The sequence below is a fragment of the Seriola lalandi genome, unplaced genomic scaffold, assembly GCF_002814215.2.
Source record: "Seriola lalandi dorsalis isolate HSWRI2012SDOR001 ecotype SW California unplaced genomic scaffold, Sedor1 jcf7180002054956, whole genome shotgun sequence".
In the NCBI taxonomy this organism is placed as follows: Eukaryota; Metazoa; Chordata; class Actinopteri; order Carangiformes; family Carangidae; genus Seriola; species Seriola lalandi.
In genome coordinates, this window is record NW_019525507.1 from 239,460 (window position 1) to 258,962 (window position 19,503).

At 45.4% G+C, this 19,503-nt stretch overlaps 1 protein-coding gene across 2 annotated transcripts in view; it reads left to right on the forward strand.

Annotated features, from left to right (window-relative positions):
- gli3 (GLI family zinc finger 3) overlaps window positions 1-19,503 on the forward strand; it is a 93,423-nt gene that overhangs the window by 65,461 nt on the left and 8,459 nt on the right. For both annotated transcript variants that reach the window (XM_023395088.2, XM_023395089.2), the window contains exons 5-10: window positions 2,588-2,793; window positions 5,965-6,126; window positions 10,090-10,291; window positions 12,265-12,484; window positions 13,563-13,676; window positions 14,631-14,771. In XM_023395088.2, coding sequence (XP_023250856.1) covers window positions 2,588-2,793; window positions 5,965-6,126; window positions 10,090-10,291; window positions 12,265-12,484; window positions 13,563-13,676; window positions 14,631-14,771 — 1,045 coding nt within the window. The remainder of the gene's footprint in view (window positions 1-2,587; window positions 2,794-5,964; window positions 6,127-10,089; window positions 10,292-12,264; window positions 12,485-13,562; window positions 13,677-14,630; window positions 14,772-19,503) is intronic.

Below are 19,503 nucleotides of genomic sequence, written 5' to 3' on the forward strand. Positions count from 1 at the left end.
AGTCGACATGTGTCCTCTTGTTTCTTTTGTTTTCTGACCACCACCTTTTTTTTCCCCCCGGTACTCCCAGCCTGCCAGTGGAGCTTTGTTCTTATTCGCTAAGTTAATTGGAAAAACAAGGCAAAGCAGAGGCATTTAACCAGGGTCAGCGAAGGGAGACGCAGCCAACGCATGACAGGGTTAATCAGTGTCATGGCAGCCGGAGTGGGTGTCTCGCTCTCCTCATGTGGAGGGCCAGACAAGGAAAAAAAAAGTTCTTATTTCTATATTGAAAATGTATAAAATATCACACACAGATATATCCGTGCTGCATTAAATGGAACCTTGTACATGTGGAAAATTTCAGCATTTTAAATGAATTCCTCTGTTACACTTTCATAAAAAAGTCAGATGCAGGACATGGTTATTTTTCCTCTCTTGTCTCCTGTCATGACGAAGCAGGTTTCCCTCCCTTCTCAGCTACACGTGTGCGCACGAGTGTGTACGTGCATGGTTAGCGCCATGTGACATCAAAGTGAGCGTCACTCGGCAGCTGTGTTGTGATGTGTGTAAATGAGGCATGTAATGGCGGCATGTGGGCACATGGCTTGCTTATCGTAAACACACCTTTCACACACGCACACACACACACACACAAACACACCTGTTTTGAAGTGCGCACGGTTGCCCTCAGCGTGGCCTGGGTGTGGAGGAAGTAAAATATTTCTCATGAGTTGTTTTTTTTTGACAGCAGACGTGCAGAAACACACAAATCAAATGGAGGTGAACAAAAAAAAAAAAGAAGAAGAAGAAAAACATGTCCCATTGTGTTGCAGCGTCAGATATGATCCCTACAATCTGTCACCTTTAACAGCAAGGCTTTTACTGAGATCCCCTCCCAGGACGTCCCCTCCTGAGAGTGCTACTGTCGTTTTCTCACATACACCTGCTTCAGCATCACGGAGACATGTTGTCACACACTTGAACACAGTGAAAGCTTTTCAAATCGTCCCATAGCCCCTTTGGGCTAATTACAGAGAGGCTCCTGAAGACAAAGTTTGTATGTGTGAATGCCTGTGTACACATATGTCCGTCCTCAGTGTGTGTGTGTGTGTGTGTGTGTGTGTGTGTGTGTGTGTGTGTGTGTGTGTTGTTTCCGCTCCTCAGTGCTCATTATTGGCCCTGGCCTGAGCTCTTTCATTAGGGGGGCTGAGAAATGGAGGGACGAATGGGCCGGTAGGGGATCAGGGGACGGGGTGGAGGTTGTAATTGGGCTGTTCCGCTCCCCCTTTCCTTGCTCAAGGTCACTGTGAGACAAACTCCGGGCCAGGTCTCTCACTCTTTCTCCCTCTCTCTCCTGTCTTTTTTTTTTTTCACTCTTTTCCATCTCTCCTCCTCCTCCTCTTCCTGCTCACCTCCCTCTTTAAAACCCCCGCTTTCTCTCTCTCCCTCCCTCCTCCGCTCATCCTCTCCTTCTCCTGGGGTCTTTTGTCACAGTAGACTGGTCCACTGGGGAGCCACAGAGAAGTGGAGGGGCTAATTCAGTCTAATCTCTTAGCCTGTTAATGTCTGGCTGATATGTGGATTTCTCCACATCCTCAGGGGACGGCCTTTGTGGTGAAGGCCATCATTATGAAGTTTCCTAGCCCTCCTAGCCAATTATAAGAAGGGAGACAAATTAGTTCATCTCAAACTTGGCTCATAAGAAGTTTTCCTGATTGTTCTCAACTTTATTTCACATCTCATACAATAGAGACGATTCATAGTAAAGTTTTTTGATAAAGAGAACGGCCCGATGTGCAAATGTGCAAAGATTGTGCATCTTGTGTGAGACTCGCTGGTGGATTTTGTACAACGTTGTATCAGTCATGTGCAATCCTGTACATGGCCTCAGCTCAAAGCCAAGTTTGAAGCCATCTAGAGTAAAGTGGTGTAGCGTTGCTTGTCTGGCGCTGGCCAGCGGTGAGCTCGGTCTAACGTTTCCCTCTGATTAAGACGCAGTGGTGAAAGCTGCCTTTGATCTGAGGAAATGTCTGCGTAGGGAGCAGTTGGAATGCAGCGCTCTCCTCTCTGCCTCGCAGACGGAGGCAGAGAGATAGTGTCACAGTCCATTTGTCTGGCCTCGCCACCGCCAGTCCACCCACGGTAGTGAGACCAGGGTGTTCAGAGGCCGTGCCTGTCGGAGCTGTGGAGACAGCTGAACACATATGTTTTGTTTACACAGAGTTGGTGACGAGCTGAGTCGAATCAGAACATGCTGCTGTTCCACATGATTGATTAGTCTGATTCCTGTGAGCAGACTTAAAAAAGTTCAACTCATTCAGAAGATTCATGTCATGGTTTAACTTTTCCACATCTTTCCTGTTATGTTTCAGGTTTTCTGCCTTCGCAGCATTGTTTATAATGGCAGAAAATGTTCAAACTTCTTTCATACTCTAATCTCCAAATTGGTTTTCATGTGCTTATCAAACAAAAATCAGTCCAGTCAGCATCAGTGTTTACAGCAATCTCATGCATTTTCCTCAGGAAATCCGTTTGATTGCTTTAAGTTTGTTTAAAAACTTCTTTTAAAATTCTGTATTTCTTTTTCCTCTGTGTGTTTCTGCAGGCCTCCTGCGCTGGCAGGCAGTCCGGCTTTCTCCGACATCTCCCTCATCCGGATCTCGCCACAGCGGAACCCCTCCGTGGGGGCGGAGTCGCCCTTTCACCCTCCGCACCCCTACATTAACCCATACATGGACTACATCCGCTCACTCCACAGCAGCCCCTCCATCTCCGTTCTGTCAGCCACCCGGGGCCTCAGCCCTGCAGATGGTGAAATGAAACACACACCGTCGCACAAAGCATGATGTACTTACAGTATATACACACTCACTGCACGGTTGCATGCTCAGTGCACACATGCACATCTGCACACACGCTCAGCAGAGCAGAAATGAGCGACAATGCCTCGGTAGACCCTTAAAAATAATTGTTGGAATTGATTAGTGGAGGTTCGATCGCTATTAGGAGGAATCTCGATTCTCTGTATCAGTGTAATTTCTGTTTGAGATCAGAGGAGGTCAGGTGAGAGGCAACTAGATCCATCTCTATTAAGACCCAGGGGTTGGTGGGATGTTATCTGAGTGAGGGAACGGGTGCATGGGAGTATTATGAGTGCGCCGCGATCCGTGTGGGTGGGGGTGCAGGTTGGATAGAGGCTAATCCTTTTGATCTGTGAGTCATGTCAGAGACCTCTGGAGGATGCATCAGTGAGCGGCAGGGTCACGTACAGTTACATCGCGCACGCCGAGGGAGGGTCGGATTCAAGTTCAGGGTTGGGTCTGTCTCTTATACACATCTTCCTGAGATCTCAGGATGGATTTGGACTGGGAAATCAATTAAAGTGGACACCGGAGCCAGTTCAATTATAGAAAAGATGCGGATACAAAATATCAATATTAGAAATGGAGGAAGAAAAGACACAATTTTTTTGTTTGACTTGACAGAAAATTAACATTTACAACATATTAAGCAAAATAGCTGCTTCTAGATTCTCAAATGATTTGTAAATTGAATCTCTTTGCACCGTTGGTTGGACAAAACAAGGAATCTTAGAATATCAGCTTTTTTTTTTTTTTTTACTATTTTCTAACATTTTATGAACGAATAATTAATTAGTTAATCGCCAATATGATCTACAGATTAATCAACAATGAAAAATACTTTTGTTACAGCTCTATCATCAACAAAACAAAGGTAAAACTACTGCAGATGTTCATGCCATAAAAAGCCGCCGGATCAAAGAGCTTATTTGCCAAAAATCCACATTCACAACAAAGTTGTTGAAATGGTCTGATGACCTATTATGGCCCTCATGTCCTCACCCATCCAACTTTTGGCACTTAGGCAGCAGAGACCCACTTTAGCTCCCCCCACCTCCTCTTGAAGTGTATTTCAGAAGCGGCAGATAGCAGGGGCATTTCCTCTCCACCAGCGCACTCGCACTTCATCCTCATCCAGTCTGTTAAAAGCGGCGTCTTAAGTGAAGACCGCGAGTCTTTGCTCACTCACTCAACCCGTCTCCTGCATCTCCCCAGCACCGCTCTGTGCGAACAGGAAGTGCAGACTCTCTACCCTCCAATTTTCCATTACCACAACATAATGTGCGCCAGTCTCAGCTTGCCTTAAATCAAAATAGTTTCTCCAACCTAACACATGATCCCCTTTCAGTTCATAATGCTGTAAATTGTGAATGAGGCACCTAATTACTCCTTTAATCAATCCGGTGATTAATTAACCCATCAGCTTTTGTGTTGTTAGTATATCACCACGCTTACAGGGAGCCTCCTTCTTCAATATGCAAAGATTTTTTTTTTTTTCTACCAAAAAGTACATTTGAATAATGATGAATTAATTAACAGAATCTAATGGAGATTTAAAGTGGGTGGGATTTAGTGCCACCCTCTTGCTGCCACACATTTGCTTTTTTTTTGCTCCTCCCTCACAATATTCCTCTTTTCTGTGTGAGATGGGGTTCAGAGGTAAGGCTCGCCCCTGATCCTATTGTTGTGCCGAAGGAAGCACCTGGTGGCTCACCAAGTCCTGAGGCGCGTCTCTGCCTTCTCCACGTCGAGTGCCACACTGACAGCCTTTCCCCTCCTTCCCCCACCCCAACCACCACCACCGCCCCCCCTCTTTTTGCCCCCAGGATGGCACTCGGATGCCAGCGTTTCTGATTTAGAAATTCCGCAAAGCCCTTTTCTGTGCGTGGATACTGAAAGGGCCACATTATGGTTGAATGCAAAAGCAAAGCTAAGGCGGAACAGAGGAGACAATTAAGAAACTCCCTCCTTCCAGTGAAGACATAATACCCAGATCGAATTAATTTAGAATTTTTTTCTTACATTCATTCAACCAATCATGGATGCATATTGCAGGCATACAGGCCAGCCTTAAGAGGAAATCTCCTCATACAGTGTTTCTTTATTTATTTTCTCTTTATTTCTTCAATTGGGGTTGAAAAAAAAAAGAACTGCTGCACTCTGTGGGTCTGAACCGATTCCATATTTGCATCCAAAACCACAGTGTTAGTCTTTTCCCTCTCTCTTTCTTAGAATATTTGCATAAGGAAGCCCACCGCCAGATGTTTATTTTTAGGCTATGGTTCAAGGACTTACAGCACTCTATAACTAAGCGAACGACTTGAGAGAGAGAGAGAGAGAAAGAGAGAAAGGAGAGAGAGAGACACAGAGAGAGAAATGAAGTGGAGGCAGAATGGTTTGCTGTATCTTTACGTATGCAGATATATCTGGGCAGATTTAGGCCTTTTGTTTTTCCTATAGAGTTTAAAGGAGCAGAGTCGAGGAGCAGGTTGCATATCTGCAGACTGCAGCCCTGAATGTGTACAACACACAAGCACCATCTCTGGCAGGAGATGTGTCGGCCCACATACTCTTACCACACACACGTATATTTATATAAATATATATACAGAGACATGTGCGCGCTCTCCAAGTGATCAAGGAACAGTAAGAGGGAGAGAAAGGGCTGTTTAAGAATTGTATTGTAAGACGATCGGTTATGCTGTGCTCGGCATGAATGCATCAATCAAACACTAATGCACACTCACTGTAATCTCTGAGCAAGCATCCGGTAATCCCCAGTGAGGCTCTCCACTTCAGGTGATGCTCCCTGTGCAGCTGTTTTGCTTAACTTGATGGTGTTGCTAATGTGCTCATTACTGTTCTGCTGAGCTGATTATCATCTAATGTAAATGAATGCAGGTTTTTAATGCAGTGCAGGTGCTCTCCCTGTCAGGTTTTTCTCACCACCTAATAATTTTTCTCTCTTCCTGTGTTGTTGTTCCTCCACCCTCCCTCCCTCCCTCCCATTTTCTTCAAATACCGCCTCTCCAGCCACCGTTTCCTCGTCTCCTGATCTGTCACCTTCACTTTTTGGTTACCTCGTTTCCTCTTTGCTGACGTGAATGTTCTTCTTCTCCAGCCCCTCACACGGGTCTGACCACGGCTGAGTACTACCACCAGATGGCTCTGCTGGCGGGCCACCGTAGCCCGTACACGACCGACCTGCTCCCTTCTGTGGCGTCCACGGCCGGCGCCAGCAGCGCCAGCGCCCTGCACATGGAATACCTGCAGGCAATGGACAGTAAGTCTGCACTGATCCCACAAATGGCTCAGTGGTGAGTCATGTGGACGTGCACACACAAGCCTGAATCAGAGCTACAGTCCTCATCACTTGATGACATGAAGTCTAAAACTGATGCACAGTCATACTCATCACTCATCTCCTGGTTCTGTGAGAGATTTCATGGCCATGGGAGTTTTCAGCACTTTACCATAAAGATGCAAACCTCAAGTTTTCATGAGCTTTTAAAAACAACCCTGTTTGCATTTTAGTGACAATGCATTTTTTAAGTCAGTGGTTCTCAAAGTGGGGTCCAGTGACACCCAGGGGTACTTGGGGGGGGGCTGTTCCTGGGGGTCCTCAGCAAAAAGGGGAATAATTTAATTTCACTATTATTCCATCCATAAATAACAAAATGACAGAATTTGAGACTATTTTGGTCGTAGGTTTCAAACACTCTGTAATAAAACGTCTAAAAGCAAAAATCTTATCAGATGGGGGTCCGTCGTCTTTTTGAGAAACACTATTTTAAATATTGCAGAGCTAGGAGAAATTTCTAAACCAATAAAGGAAAATTGAATCCCTCATCTGAAAAATTCAAAATCACAGAATCTGGAGGTTTTAGCTGACAATAACGATGTATCTGTGTCATTAAGCATGCATCTGCAGATCGAACGAGCTACATGTGGTTGATGGGTGAATGTTTCTTACACATCTAGGTTGTGGTTTCAGCTGCATTAAAATCCCTAATTACACATTGAAAAGTGTAGAATTAGTAGTTATTGAAATTATGTTCAATTAATATTTTAGGTACTGTAGATATCCAAACAGCAGCCCTGCAGGGGAAAAGACACCTACCACATCCGTGCCTACTGGGACTGCACCTTAAAGTATTATGAGTGCATCCTTCCACATTATAGCATGGGTGGCCCCAGTGGGAATTCAACCCTTAAAATGCACTTTCACAATACACCTATCATGTACTATATATAGATCAAGCTGCAGCTCAACCACAGCGAGGAGGGACCTGCAACTTTTACTTTGACATGATTTAAATGAGCTATTGTCTTAATGTGTTGGGCCCAGGACTGTGTGCAGAGGACTTATGCTAATGAGTTATTTTAAAGTGTAAATAGGAAATTAAACGCACACTGAATCTTAGAAAGGTCGGACAGCCTCACCCCGCTCTCTTTGATGAGAATGTATTTAGTCAGGCAGACGCCGCTTTCATGGAAATCCGGGGTGAAGTTCCCCCTATTCCTCCGCACAAACTAATTAAAACTAGCCAAACTTGTGCGGGTATCAGAAAATTAATTGCTATTAAGTGGGAATTGGAATGTCCCACCATTCATCACTGGAGAAATCCTTTCTTCTGTGTCACTTTTTAAGATTAATAGACTGAAACAAAACAATTAGGGCCAAATTTAAGTGGAGATGCAGTGCTCCTCACTTAAAAATCGCCTGTGATCATTGCTGGTAATAACTCATCATGTTTCAACAATGTGTGTTCCAACGCCGGAAAAATTAACACTTTAAAGCTTTGTTGGATTTCAGAAAAGAAAGAAGAAAGAAAAAAAAACATACAAAGAGCAGAGTCTATCAAGAGGCTTTCACTGATAATCTGGGCTACCATGTTACTGCGGCTATTTTAGTATTTTTCACATCAGTGTAATTACCTTCAGACAGAGCTGTGCTAATGAAACAATGGGCCTGTCCTGCCTATTTGTGCTTTAATGGGCTATTGTCTACGTTCTTACTGCCTAATTAGTGCCATAGCTCTCACAGATCACTACACTAAAGTCTTTATGAGATAATTTAAATCTCCTTTATATTTTTTTCTACTAATATTAAGTTGTTTTTCTTATTAACAGGTTTACTTTAAATGGAACTGTTTTATATGACCTGATTAATTGCAGTTATTAATAATATGGTAATAATTTTCTTTAAGTCCCTGTACTTAGCATTTAGAAACATTCAATAAATACACAGATAATGAACGACAACATAGGAAAACACAGTCAATAATGAAAAATATGTCTTTATAGGAGAAGTTATACTGTAGATTAATTACACATTAAAGTGCATTATGAACTGCTTATTAAATGTTAATAAAATACTGCTTATAAATGCTAAATAGGGGGACTTTAAGTAAAGTGTGATAAAATATTCTTCTTTTTTAGCAAATAATTCTGATCTGTACATCTCCTCATCAAGTTTTATGTTGCATGGGGAAAAAAAGTTCTGGATAGTCTTAGTGACACTATAACCCTCCCCTGTGAAAGCCTCCCTCTCAGGTGGCCCCCAGGTGTGTCAGCAAAGGGTTCAACCACACTTTTGGTCTCGGCTTTTATTACGAACGCCGTCAGTCCGGCCTGTCTGAAACCCCCCCCCCCCCCCCCCCCCCCACTGACCGTGAGAATTAATGACGCGGCGCGTAACCAGCCATTGCGTTCATAAATCAAGAGGAAATTAGAGGGACAGTCCTGCTAAGATCCAGGACGCTCCTCTCTCTCTCTTTCTCTCTCTCTCTCTCTCTCTCTCCCCCCGGTTGGCCGATTTATCATTTGGGCTGCGCATTAATAAACACCACTCCCATGAGGCTTTGCAGTGGTGGGGACGCTGGCCCTGCTCCTCAGCAATAAGCCCCCCTCCCCTAATTCCCCACAAGTGGAGTCCGTCTCTCACGCTCATGTGGATTTGGCTTGTGTAAAAAATGTCAGGTGTGTCACATTTTGAACATTGAAAGTTAGATTTGTCTAAACAGGATAATAAATATATTAGATTTATGATTTGAGATGACTGAAATAGTGGAGCATCAGACATGTCAAGGAACGTCACATGACTAACTACATTGTATTTAGCGATTATGTGTGCTCAGGGATTTGTATGGGTATATGTGCGCTCACCCCCTCTCCCCCCAAAACCCCCTTCTCTAAGACACAGAAAAAGACAGATTTTCCATACAATGACAATGTAAAGGGGGTGTCGCTCTCCACGCGGCTTCGTGCTGTGGTTGAAACTCAGGACTACGTATGCCAGAACACCGCCGCTGCCGCCGCAGACGCATTCTACACACACACACATTCACATCCACACACTCTGATTACCATGTGAATGGAGCGCTCTGTAATCGTTGGATGTGTCAAACGAGAGATGGAGCATTTACGTTTTGGGAGATGGATGGATTGTGGGGGACGTAAATATGGAGGGGGGTTATTGGGGCTGCGTAAGCTGGTTTTGTTTGGCTTTATAAAATAACTCAAAATGTTTTATTTCCAAGTCTTGAGTCACAAAGTCATTGTGTCAGTTCATGCACAAAGCGCGACATCCCCTCAGCGCTTCTTTCCCCTCCTTCCATCTCCCTCTGTTTTTCCCTGTCTTGTTTGTGACATCTCCATGTGAAAAGACAACAAAAGTCATGTTTTAATCTCTACCCGTGGCTCATTGTATGTGCAGAGAGAATGGTTGCGCTGTTTTCCGCCTTTTACCTTTTCAAACCCCCTTTTACTATTTCCAGTCAACACTGATTGCATTTGAATAACGAGTCAAATTGGACTTGATTAAATATTACCATACACAGTCAGAGCATTTCTCCAAAATAAAAGGCATGTTTTCTCATGGATGAAATGCAAGCAGTGCATCAAGTGACAGCCGAACACTCATACAGATGAGCCTTTTGTCTGATGATTGACAAAAATGTCATCTGTTAGGGTTAGATTAGGTTAGAGTTTGGATGAAGTCAAACAGAAAATCATGTAGACACCAGCAAATGCTCTTTTTGTGATCTGTAACTCATTTGTAGGAATTTAGCCGAGGCACGTCTCCAAAAAACATTGAATGAGGGAGCAGATAAGGGTTCGTGTACAGTTTTACAGGCAATTTTAACCTCTCACTTCCACAGCAGCCACTTGGCAGTCAGTTCTTTTCTCATACCTTACTCTAAAAAAAAAAAAAAAAATCTCCTCCTCTTCCCTCATCCTGCAGGCTCTCGCTTCCCGAGCCCGAGGCTGCCATCACGGCCCAGCAGGAAGCGCCCCCTGCCCATCTCGCCCCTTTCCGAGCACAGCTTCGACCTGCAGACAATGATTCGCAACTCGCCCAACTCTCTCGTCACCATGCTGAACAACTCCCGCTCCAGCTCCTCCACCAGCGGCTCCTACGGTCACCTCTCTGCTGGAGCCATCAGGTAGCGCGCTGTTTTGAAAATCATCTTGCCTTGAAATATATTTCTACCTTGTGATCTTCCTTGTCCAGTTTTATTCAGCGTATTACAATCAACACATTTTGAGACATGCAATATTGTTCATGCCCTATATGATATTTAGCTTTACAAGAGAAAAGTTTGCTTGTTTTTCCAATTTCTACCCTTTTATTTTTATGTAAATTATATAGTTTATTATCAGTTTACTTCATCACAGAACATACCACAGTTGTATAATCTTCTGCGGCTCAGGAGTGAGTTTGACAAGATAACCCTGATGATGTCACAGTGATGTCATCATGGTGATCTCGGCTTGGCCGTAGTGCTTACTTCACGTTTCAGGCTGTAGAAAGCCTGCGTTTGAGGTAAAAAAAAACTTGAGGTATGGGGTTTGAAAACAAAGTGGGTTTAGACATGGCGGGGGAGTGATGTAATGAAAGACACACATATCAGGTTGCATTGTGGGAATCGTAGGAGCCTGTGTTTCTGGAGCTCGAGCCATAAAATTTCTTTTCTGCTTTCTGATTTTGACCGTTGTTTTGTTTGAACCTGCCTGTTCCAGTGTCCCAGTTTTCTAGAAGTGCCACATGAAATCACCGGATTAGCCCTTTAATGTTATAAAAAACAGCTATTATCCTGTCAGCATGTCTTTCAGGAAGTTTTGATTGACTGTGTTTCTTTCAAGGTGGTTGTTCTGGGACTCACATGTGGCAATAATACATCCAACAGCAGGATCTCCCCGCGGGGAACGATGTTTTAAATGATTTTCTGATATCCTTAATCGGTGTTTTTTCATAAAGCACACTTAGCAGTGAAAAACATGTCTCCCTCGGGATGGCGGCATGATAATTGTATAATACTGTAGTTCCGTAGCATGTGTGTCAGAGAAAAAGGGCAAAAAAAAGTGTGTAGTGGAGCGAATAAGTGTGTGTGTGTGTGTGTGTGTGTGTGTGTGTGTGTGTATGTGTGTATATCGTCCACGTCAAGCCCCCGTGTGGGTGACGATCTCCCAGCCAGCAAGTCAGCCTGCCTCCCCGGCGGCTCGTGTCAGTCATCCGGTACCCCTCATGGAAACGTCACATACATCACGCCCTGGAACCGGAGGTGAGCGAAAGGGGAGCAAAAGAAAAGAGGAGAGAGGGGAAAAGGAAAGATCCATCGCCCCACCCACAGCCATTGATCAGCGATCTGTAAGAAGAACCTGATCAATCACGCCGCTTGCTCGGCCACTGTCCCGGTGACAGGACCCAAATAGCCAGAGCCAACAGACTGATGAGTGATATGACAAGCGGATGGGCCCCCAAATGTGTCTCGGCCCATTGATTTCCACTCGGCTCGTAATAAGATCAGCAGACATATGGGTCGCAGCCAGAGCGGAGCGTCAGGGCTCAGGATGAATGGAGGCCGCTGCTGTTGAGCCACACAGATCTGTGTTTATCTGGCGGTTCACCTGTGGTTATACAGACCCCAGAGGAAGTTCGGTGGCTGCTGGGATTTTTTTTTTTTTTTTTAGGATCAACAAAGTTAGCTCGGGATGAGGGTAAATAAACTGAGGAAACAACTCTGTCGCTCGAACAGGAACATCATTCTTCTTTATTTACAAGGCTATCGGACACACTCCAGATTGTTTATCATCTGTATCATTTGCCCAGTGGAAGAATGACATACTGCCTTACACAGACCACATGATAATTCACTGTGTGTTAACAAGCTGAACATTCATTGGCAGGGATTTGCCGGCAGCCCCGTGGTTCCAGCATTACCACAACATCTCCTGTCAGATTGTCCTCAGGGATGAGGAGCTATCCAGAACAATCCATTTATTCACCTTCTTCCCCCCTTTTTTGCCTCATTGACTTTGCAACTGATGTTCGAGTCAAGTTGAACTCGTAGTTTTATGATTATTTCATCCACTCTTCTGTAACCGGTTTGCTTTTCCCTCTTCCTGCTCTCTCCAGCCCGGCGTTAAGCTTCGCCTACCCTCCGACCCCAGTGGCTCTGCACGTGCACCAGCAGCTGATTGGCCGCCAACCGGGCATCGTGGGCTCTGCCTTCGGCCACAGCCCGCCCCTCATCCACCCGACGCCGGCCTTCGCCACCCAGAGGCCCGTACCCGGCATCCCCCCCTCTGGGCTCAGCGCCAGCGAGCGCTCTGTCGTCTCCAACGACTCTTCACAGGTGAGAGAGCGTCGGCAGGCGCCCGTGCGATTCATCATCACAGGTAATAGATAGCGGCGTCACATGCCAGCCGCATCCCGGGCGAAATGCAGCGAGCTAACGTGGTACAGGCAGGACCCCCCCTCCACGTGCTCGTCTCAAGGGAGTTTCCTCCTACTTGTGTTGTCTCTTGTTTTTAGACTGCCGAGCACGCCCCAGAACGTGCCTGCAGCAAACAACAAGGGGCTTGTTAGCATAGAATCCCACTGCTGACTCCATTAATCACTAGAGAGAGAACAAGGATACAGAGAGGGAATATTGACATGGATGGATGGATCCAAAGGGACTTTTTCCTCTCCTTCCTCAACCCTTACTGTATGTGCGGGCCCACATTTGAAGTGAATATTCAGTGTTTATTACTGGTCTTCCCCGCAATTTCCCATTGCTTGAATTTTGTATTATCGTGAATGGGGCCTCATTCATTAATGGGGAAGGCCAAAACTGCCTTTTCCTCCTTGTGAATAAACAGAGTCTTGCTTCGGGGGCCACAGCTGGATGTCGTATCTTTCGGCAAAGATAGATGCGTTACAAAAAGCAGAGACTGACGGGATCGAGTCTCAGTTTCCAGGAGCAACAACAGAAAACCAATAACTATCCATAACTTAAAAACCTTCACCTTAATTCTTTTATTATATGGTGAGTTTGGCTTGCAGCAAGAATTCCCCCAGGGGCAAAATGAAAGCAGGGCCACAGTCAGGTCATCCATTGGTTCAGAGAATGCTTCATTGAATTCATGAGTTTGGTTTAATTGCACTGATTAGAGCAGCTAATGTTTTGCATAGTTTATCATTAGCATAATTAGTTAAAGATCTTGCCTGGGACTGATACAAAATCATTATAGTTCAACCACAGTGTTTTTTTTCTGCTTGATTAAGGTGCTGATCGATCGACTTCTGAGCCTCGTGCATTTTTAATAACACTACAAACGATAAAACGAGACATATCAGGAAGTTAAAAAAAAAAACCAAATGTGATTGTCTCTATAGTCAACACTTTGCCATTGGAGGCTCAAAATGATGAAATCAAATTTTTCCCACAGACCAAACCAACGAGTGAATCTGCTGTGAGCAGCACAGGAGACCCGATGCACCACAAACGCTCCAAAATGAAACCAGAGGAAGAGTTGCCGAGCCCAGGTGCAGTGAGCGTACAGGTGAGGATAGTCTGCATTTATTAATATTATTTACATTTATTTTGAGTCACAAAATAAGAAGTATCATACTGCAAAGTGGATGGTAATACCAGAATTCACCGGCCTGTTTTTATTTTTAGATTCTTGAACTAGAATCAGAAGCCTATATAATAGCTGCTTACCGGCCAAAATGGCTGCAACAATACACAAGCTTACCAGCCACAGCCTGTATTTATTTACCTGCATTCTGCTGTGTGTTGGTGTTGGTTTCCCACCCTGCTCTTATCAGTTTCAGTTTCCGAAGCAAAATAATCCATTGATCTTTGGGACACTGGAAGGAAATTGTTTTTGCTTTTCTTTCTTCTTTTTTTTTTTTTTTGTAAATTTTAAGTGGCTGGAAAAATGAAAGAGAAATGTGATAACAGTAAGTGTTTGCATCTGCAGGAAAAACCCTACTAGAGTCGATATTCAGCGGCAGATGCAGCCTGAGGTGTGTGGTGGAAGCTGCAGCCTTCTCCGGTGTTAGCCCACACCAACTCTCTGCTCTGCTCAGCCACCTCTCTGTGACAGTGAAATATGTCTGGGCTAATAGAGCAACCTACAGCAGGAAGAAGGGGTTAGATTCCTCAAATACTCGCCCCAGTCCTGTCGTATAACAAACCCCCAAACACAGAGCGGGGCTTTCAGCGCTACATTTCCGCTCTCCACATTTTTCTCCCAGACAGCCAAACAAGGCCAGATTCACAGGGGCACTGAGGCTGAGACCTGTAACCAAATCATTTTTGGCTGTAAACCAGCAGGGAGGTAAAAAATGACTTTTCTGACAGATTTGGACGGACTGATGCTGGGGAGAGGAAGGCAGTTCCTTTAGCCTTTACAGCCTTTGCTTTTAAATCAAGTTTATTTGCATTATTTTCATTATATTACTTCGCTTGCTGCACTGCCTGCTGAGCTGGAACTTTTTCACTGTTTCAGGACCATCCTGACGGCATGACCCTGGTGAAGGAGGAGGGAGACAAGGATGAGAACAAACAGGAGCCAGAGGTGGTTTATGAGACAAACTGTCACTGGGAGAACTGTTGCCGCGAGTTTGACACGCAGGAGCAGCTAGTACAAGTGAGTAACACACACACACACACACACACACACACACACACACACAAACGTAGAGTTACATTTAAAAAAAAAAGAAAAACAGTAGCATGAGCTTCTTTTTCTAAACGTAACCCCAGTTGTTCTTCAGGACCAATTTGATGTAGGGAAGCAGGGAGACACAACAGGAAGTTTGCCGCTGTAAGATGAATGAAAAGCTCGGAAAACCACAGTGTGTGCTGGTTTTTGTGCTGTGAGAGTTTTCACAGTAGCATCAACAGCAGCTGTACTACTCTGGACAATGCCTCCTATCAGGCCACAACCCCTGCCTGCGTGTCTGTGCAGCGGCAGCCTACAGTCGAGTCAGAGCTGCAGGCACCGACTGATATTGGCGCTGGATTCCTGATTGGATCCAGGGACGGTGGTAATGGGCTCAAAAGCTGGAGAGCACATCTCACAGCTGAACTGTGCTAACTGATTTGGTGGGTTAAGCCTCCCAGAGTCAGGATGTGAGCTTTGTGGACTACACTGGACCGGCCCTCCTCCTGTCTGTTATCAGAACTCTCACACAGCCCGGGAGATGGATGGCTCTCATCGCACTGCGCCCGAGGGTTCGCTGTTAAGCTAAATATTAATGACATTACGGTCGTATCACCCCCACTCTGGCTACTTACACTGATGCTATTAGCTCTGCTGCTCTCTCGCGGCCTGTGAACCGCTCACCCGTCAGCCGGCCGAGAGAGAGAGCACGCTGAAGTTTTGAGAAACGGCGAAAATACACCAATATGATGCTGCGAACAAGGGATGCTGGAGTGTGAGCACGCGTACGCGCACAACACACATCAGCACACATCTGATAGAAAGATCCTCAGCTCTCCACAGCTGTCTATTTGCCGTCTTGACATTGCAATCCTCAGCCGCGGTGGTAACCCCTATCTATAATTGATATCCTCAGCGCGGAATGGGCTGCCTCCCGTGTTTGAAGGGCTCGGCTCAAAGGTTGAGGATCTTGACAACTTCTTGCCCCTGTTTCAGAGGGCGGGATGAGTTAAGGTGGTGGGAGAGGAGTGCGATGATGGCTTCTTAATAGAGGAAAAGCTTTGTGCACATCCTCCCCCATACTGTAGTCACAGCAGGTGGCCATCCAAACAAAGCACCGTCCTCTCATTCCTCCACATATACCATCCAGCCTAACCTTGCCAAGCTGCACTCATTATCAGATTGCCGCGGAGACACACACCGACAAAATCCTTATTAGTTAGTTTTCCATTTTTTCCGTCTTGGAATTGTTTTTTTTTTTTCTTTTCTTTTTTTTCTTTTTCCATCATTTGACTTTGTGATATTGCATTTTATTTCTCATTTTCTATGCACATGCAGATATGCAGAGAGATGCCAATAAAAGTCTTCGCCTACAGAATCCCTGCCCTCTAATTCAGCAGAGCGGACGAGAAAATGCTCTTATCTCTCCACACCCCCACCCCCCTCAGTAATAGGATAAGTACAGTATTTGGACCACAGTGGCTCTCCTCTCACACTGGGAGGGGTTTGGGGGTGGGGGGGATTTCCATATAACCAAACAATGGAGCGTCCCTTCCCCCTGTACTTGTCTTCTGAAATGGCTTTGGGGAAAAAAAACATGATGAGGAGAAAAAAAAAAAAAGCCAGCTTCCTCTTGGCTGGAGCCATTTTCACCACTCGCTTTTGTGCAAAGTTGAAACACGGATTCACACTCAGCAGTGGTAGTCTTTAAACAATTTGTCTGCTGTGTTGACAGTCGTGAAAAAAAAAAAAAAAAACGGTTTTTCTGAAGTATTAAAAGTAGCAGCTGCACTGATTCAAATATCCCACTTCCTTTGTGGTTGGCCTAATTTTAGAATTAAGCCTTCACACCACCCTCATCGCTTTCCACCTTGTTCAAAAGCACTCCTGCCGCGCTCTTGATGCATATTTTTACACTCTCAAACGTGCTCTCACCATGACATGCCACGGCGTTCCTTTATCATCCGCGTTTAAGCGCTCTCGGTGCAGCCGATAAGATAAACATCAGATCTATGCAATTTAGCTCACTTATCTGGCCTACCCAGTCAGCAAAAGCGAGGCGGGTGTCAATTTTAGTTTGGCTGTATTTATTTCATTTATTACATTTCAACTCTCATACCTCTCCCATCTCCCTCTCCACTCAGCTCCACATTCTCGTGCTTCCCCATTTTTGGGCACAAACCTCTCCCTCTCTCATTTTCTCTTTCATTTTCTCTCCCTCCCCTCTTTCCCCCTCGGAGGGAGCACTTTTAAAGATAAGGCCTGGTGGCTTCTTTAATGTCTCTCCTCTGAAGTGGGCTTTTTTCACTTGGGTTTGTCGCCGGAGATGCCAACCCCACACTCCCATAATTCCCTAATATGGCCTTGCTCAACAATCTTTTATTATTTTCTCATTGATCTATTACTGATACTTCACCATGGAGAAACCTGCGAGGCAAGCTATGCATTTTCACTGCTGTTGCGTGATGGGAAAAAAAAAATGAATGTAAGCCACATCGTCCTCTGCATGGCAAAGCGTTTTTCTCAGTAAGAAGTGGCTGTAGAGCTGTTGGATATAGAGGGACATGAAAGGTGATCAAATTTATATAAAAGCGGATTGTTTTTTCATCACATTGATTAGTTAGATGAATTAGTGTTAAATATTATTTTTCATCTTTTTAAAAAAACTATTTTCTGTGATTATCTATTGAAAGTTTATTTACCTCAGGGATTCTCGTTGGCTGTGGACCTTTTCCGGTCGGTTCAGGTTCTGTCCTGTCACCGTGAGTCGCTCGCAAGCAGCTGATTTTAGAGGATGACTATATGTGATGTGGGGTGTGTGTGTGTGTGTGATAGGGTTGGTGGTCTGCATGTGTGTGTTCTCAAAGCTCATCAGGCCTTCTCTACCCACCACAGTGTACCGCTCCGTTCCAGGTCATCTAAATAGGGTGGCGTTGTGATGTCCTTGTTCGTAGGTGGGGAGCCGGCTCTCCCTGGGTGCAGCCTCGCCGAGGCGGCTGCTGTGCGCCCTCCCCGGTGTTACGGGGAGATAAACGCGGGCGCAGTCTGAAGGCGGCCCCCCTCTCTGGCTGCTGGCACAGGCCTTTAATTGGTAAAATGCAGATTTTTTTTGATCAGGAGAAGGATTAGGCCCCTTATCTGTCTAGAGTATCTTACTCTAAGATGAAAAGACTGCGCTGAATTACACATGCCAATTTCAGCTCCCTGCCCCCTGCTCGCTCACGCTCTTACTCTCATCCACCCTCCTTCCCTCACTCACTCAATCTTTCCCCCCTTTTACTTCCTCCCTCCCTCCCTCCACCCTCCCTCCCTCCTCCCTCCCTTCTTTGCCTTTTTCATGCTGTTTTTTCCTCTCTCTTTACACAAAGCACTTCAGCAACTGACATCACAAAAGAGCATATGATTTATTAGGCAGTGTTTGATAAAGCTAAACGGTGTTGCGGGTCCCACAGCTTAGTGAAATTGCCTTGTAAACAGGCCCTCTTTTCATGCACACTTGCATTCTAATGCATGAGGGCTGTGTCCCAGAGAGGGTTTGATAAGGAGACATGGAGATGGATACTGAAGTGGGCAAAATGCATGGAAATAGCAAAAACAAACAAAAAAAGGAAGAAGATAGGATTCTGTGTCTTACAGTAATGCGTGTAGAGATGTGTGGGTTTGAGCGTTGGCATAGAGGGACAGAAAATAATTTGAAATCAGAGGCTTTTATTTATTTATTTTTTTTACCACCAATCCAAGTATTGAATTGTTTGTATGTTTTTATGCTATTTATGTTTTGGGGAATTTTTGCAGCAACATAAAGAAAACAGTGCTTGCACCTGTGTGTATGTATGTATGTATGTATGTATGTGTGTGTGTGTGTGTGTGTGTGTGTGTGCACCTCTCATACGTCACAGACGGCTTCAGTGTCCCCTGTGTCCGTGTCGCTGGCGCTCCCTGTCGTGCGACTCCCTCCTAAATCCATCTTGGTGGCGTTTTTACAGTTGTTGGCCGATAAGCTGGCAGGGGGAAGATGAATAACCTGCCGCGCCGCCGCTATCAGCACCTGTTTGTCGATTTAGCCGGCCAACGGGGCCTGTCTGCTCAGCATGGAGATTATTGATTCAATAAGAATTGCCATTAGATCATGCCATTAGGTTTCTCGGCGGCCCCTCTCCCCGTGCTGTCTGCCCCCCCCCCCCCCCCCTGTCAGCTCAGAGGCTCATGCATCACACCCGTCAACGACCTCCTTCATTTGTACAAACAGGGTGCGAGCGTGTATCCATCAGTGTGTGTGTGTGTGTGTGTGAGTGCGTGTGTGCGTGCGCTCGTGTCGGTGCCAGCCACCGGCGTGATCCAGCACCACTGCGCTCTCCCATCGCTCTCAGCCCGGGGATATTGAACGCTGCTCACAACAGACCGATCGCTTGCCACAGGGATTCCCTCACAGAGAGGGAGAAAAAGAGAAGACGAGTCAGGTTTTCTGAGGCTCTGACTGAGCCCGGGGAGGAGATCAATCTTGGGGAAACTTCACTAACGTCTGTGGTCATCCAGTCCCCAATCATTTCCCCTGGAATTAGTCTTGTTTTGTCACTTTAAAATTAAAAAAATGTCAAGTGAGATTAATGGAGGTCCTTTGCGGATATATTAGTGTCAGTCTCACTCTTTGCTTTTGCTGTCGCACCCTGCTGTTACCACGCTGACTCATTTGTTGACACTCCTCCTTCACGGGGGG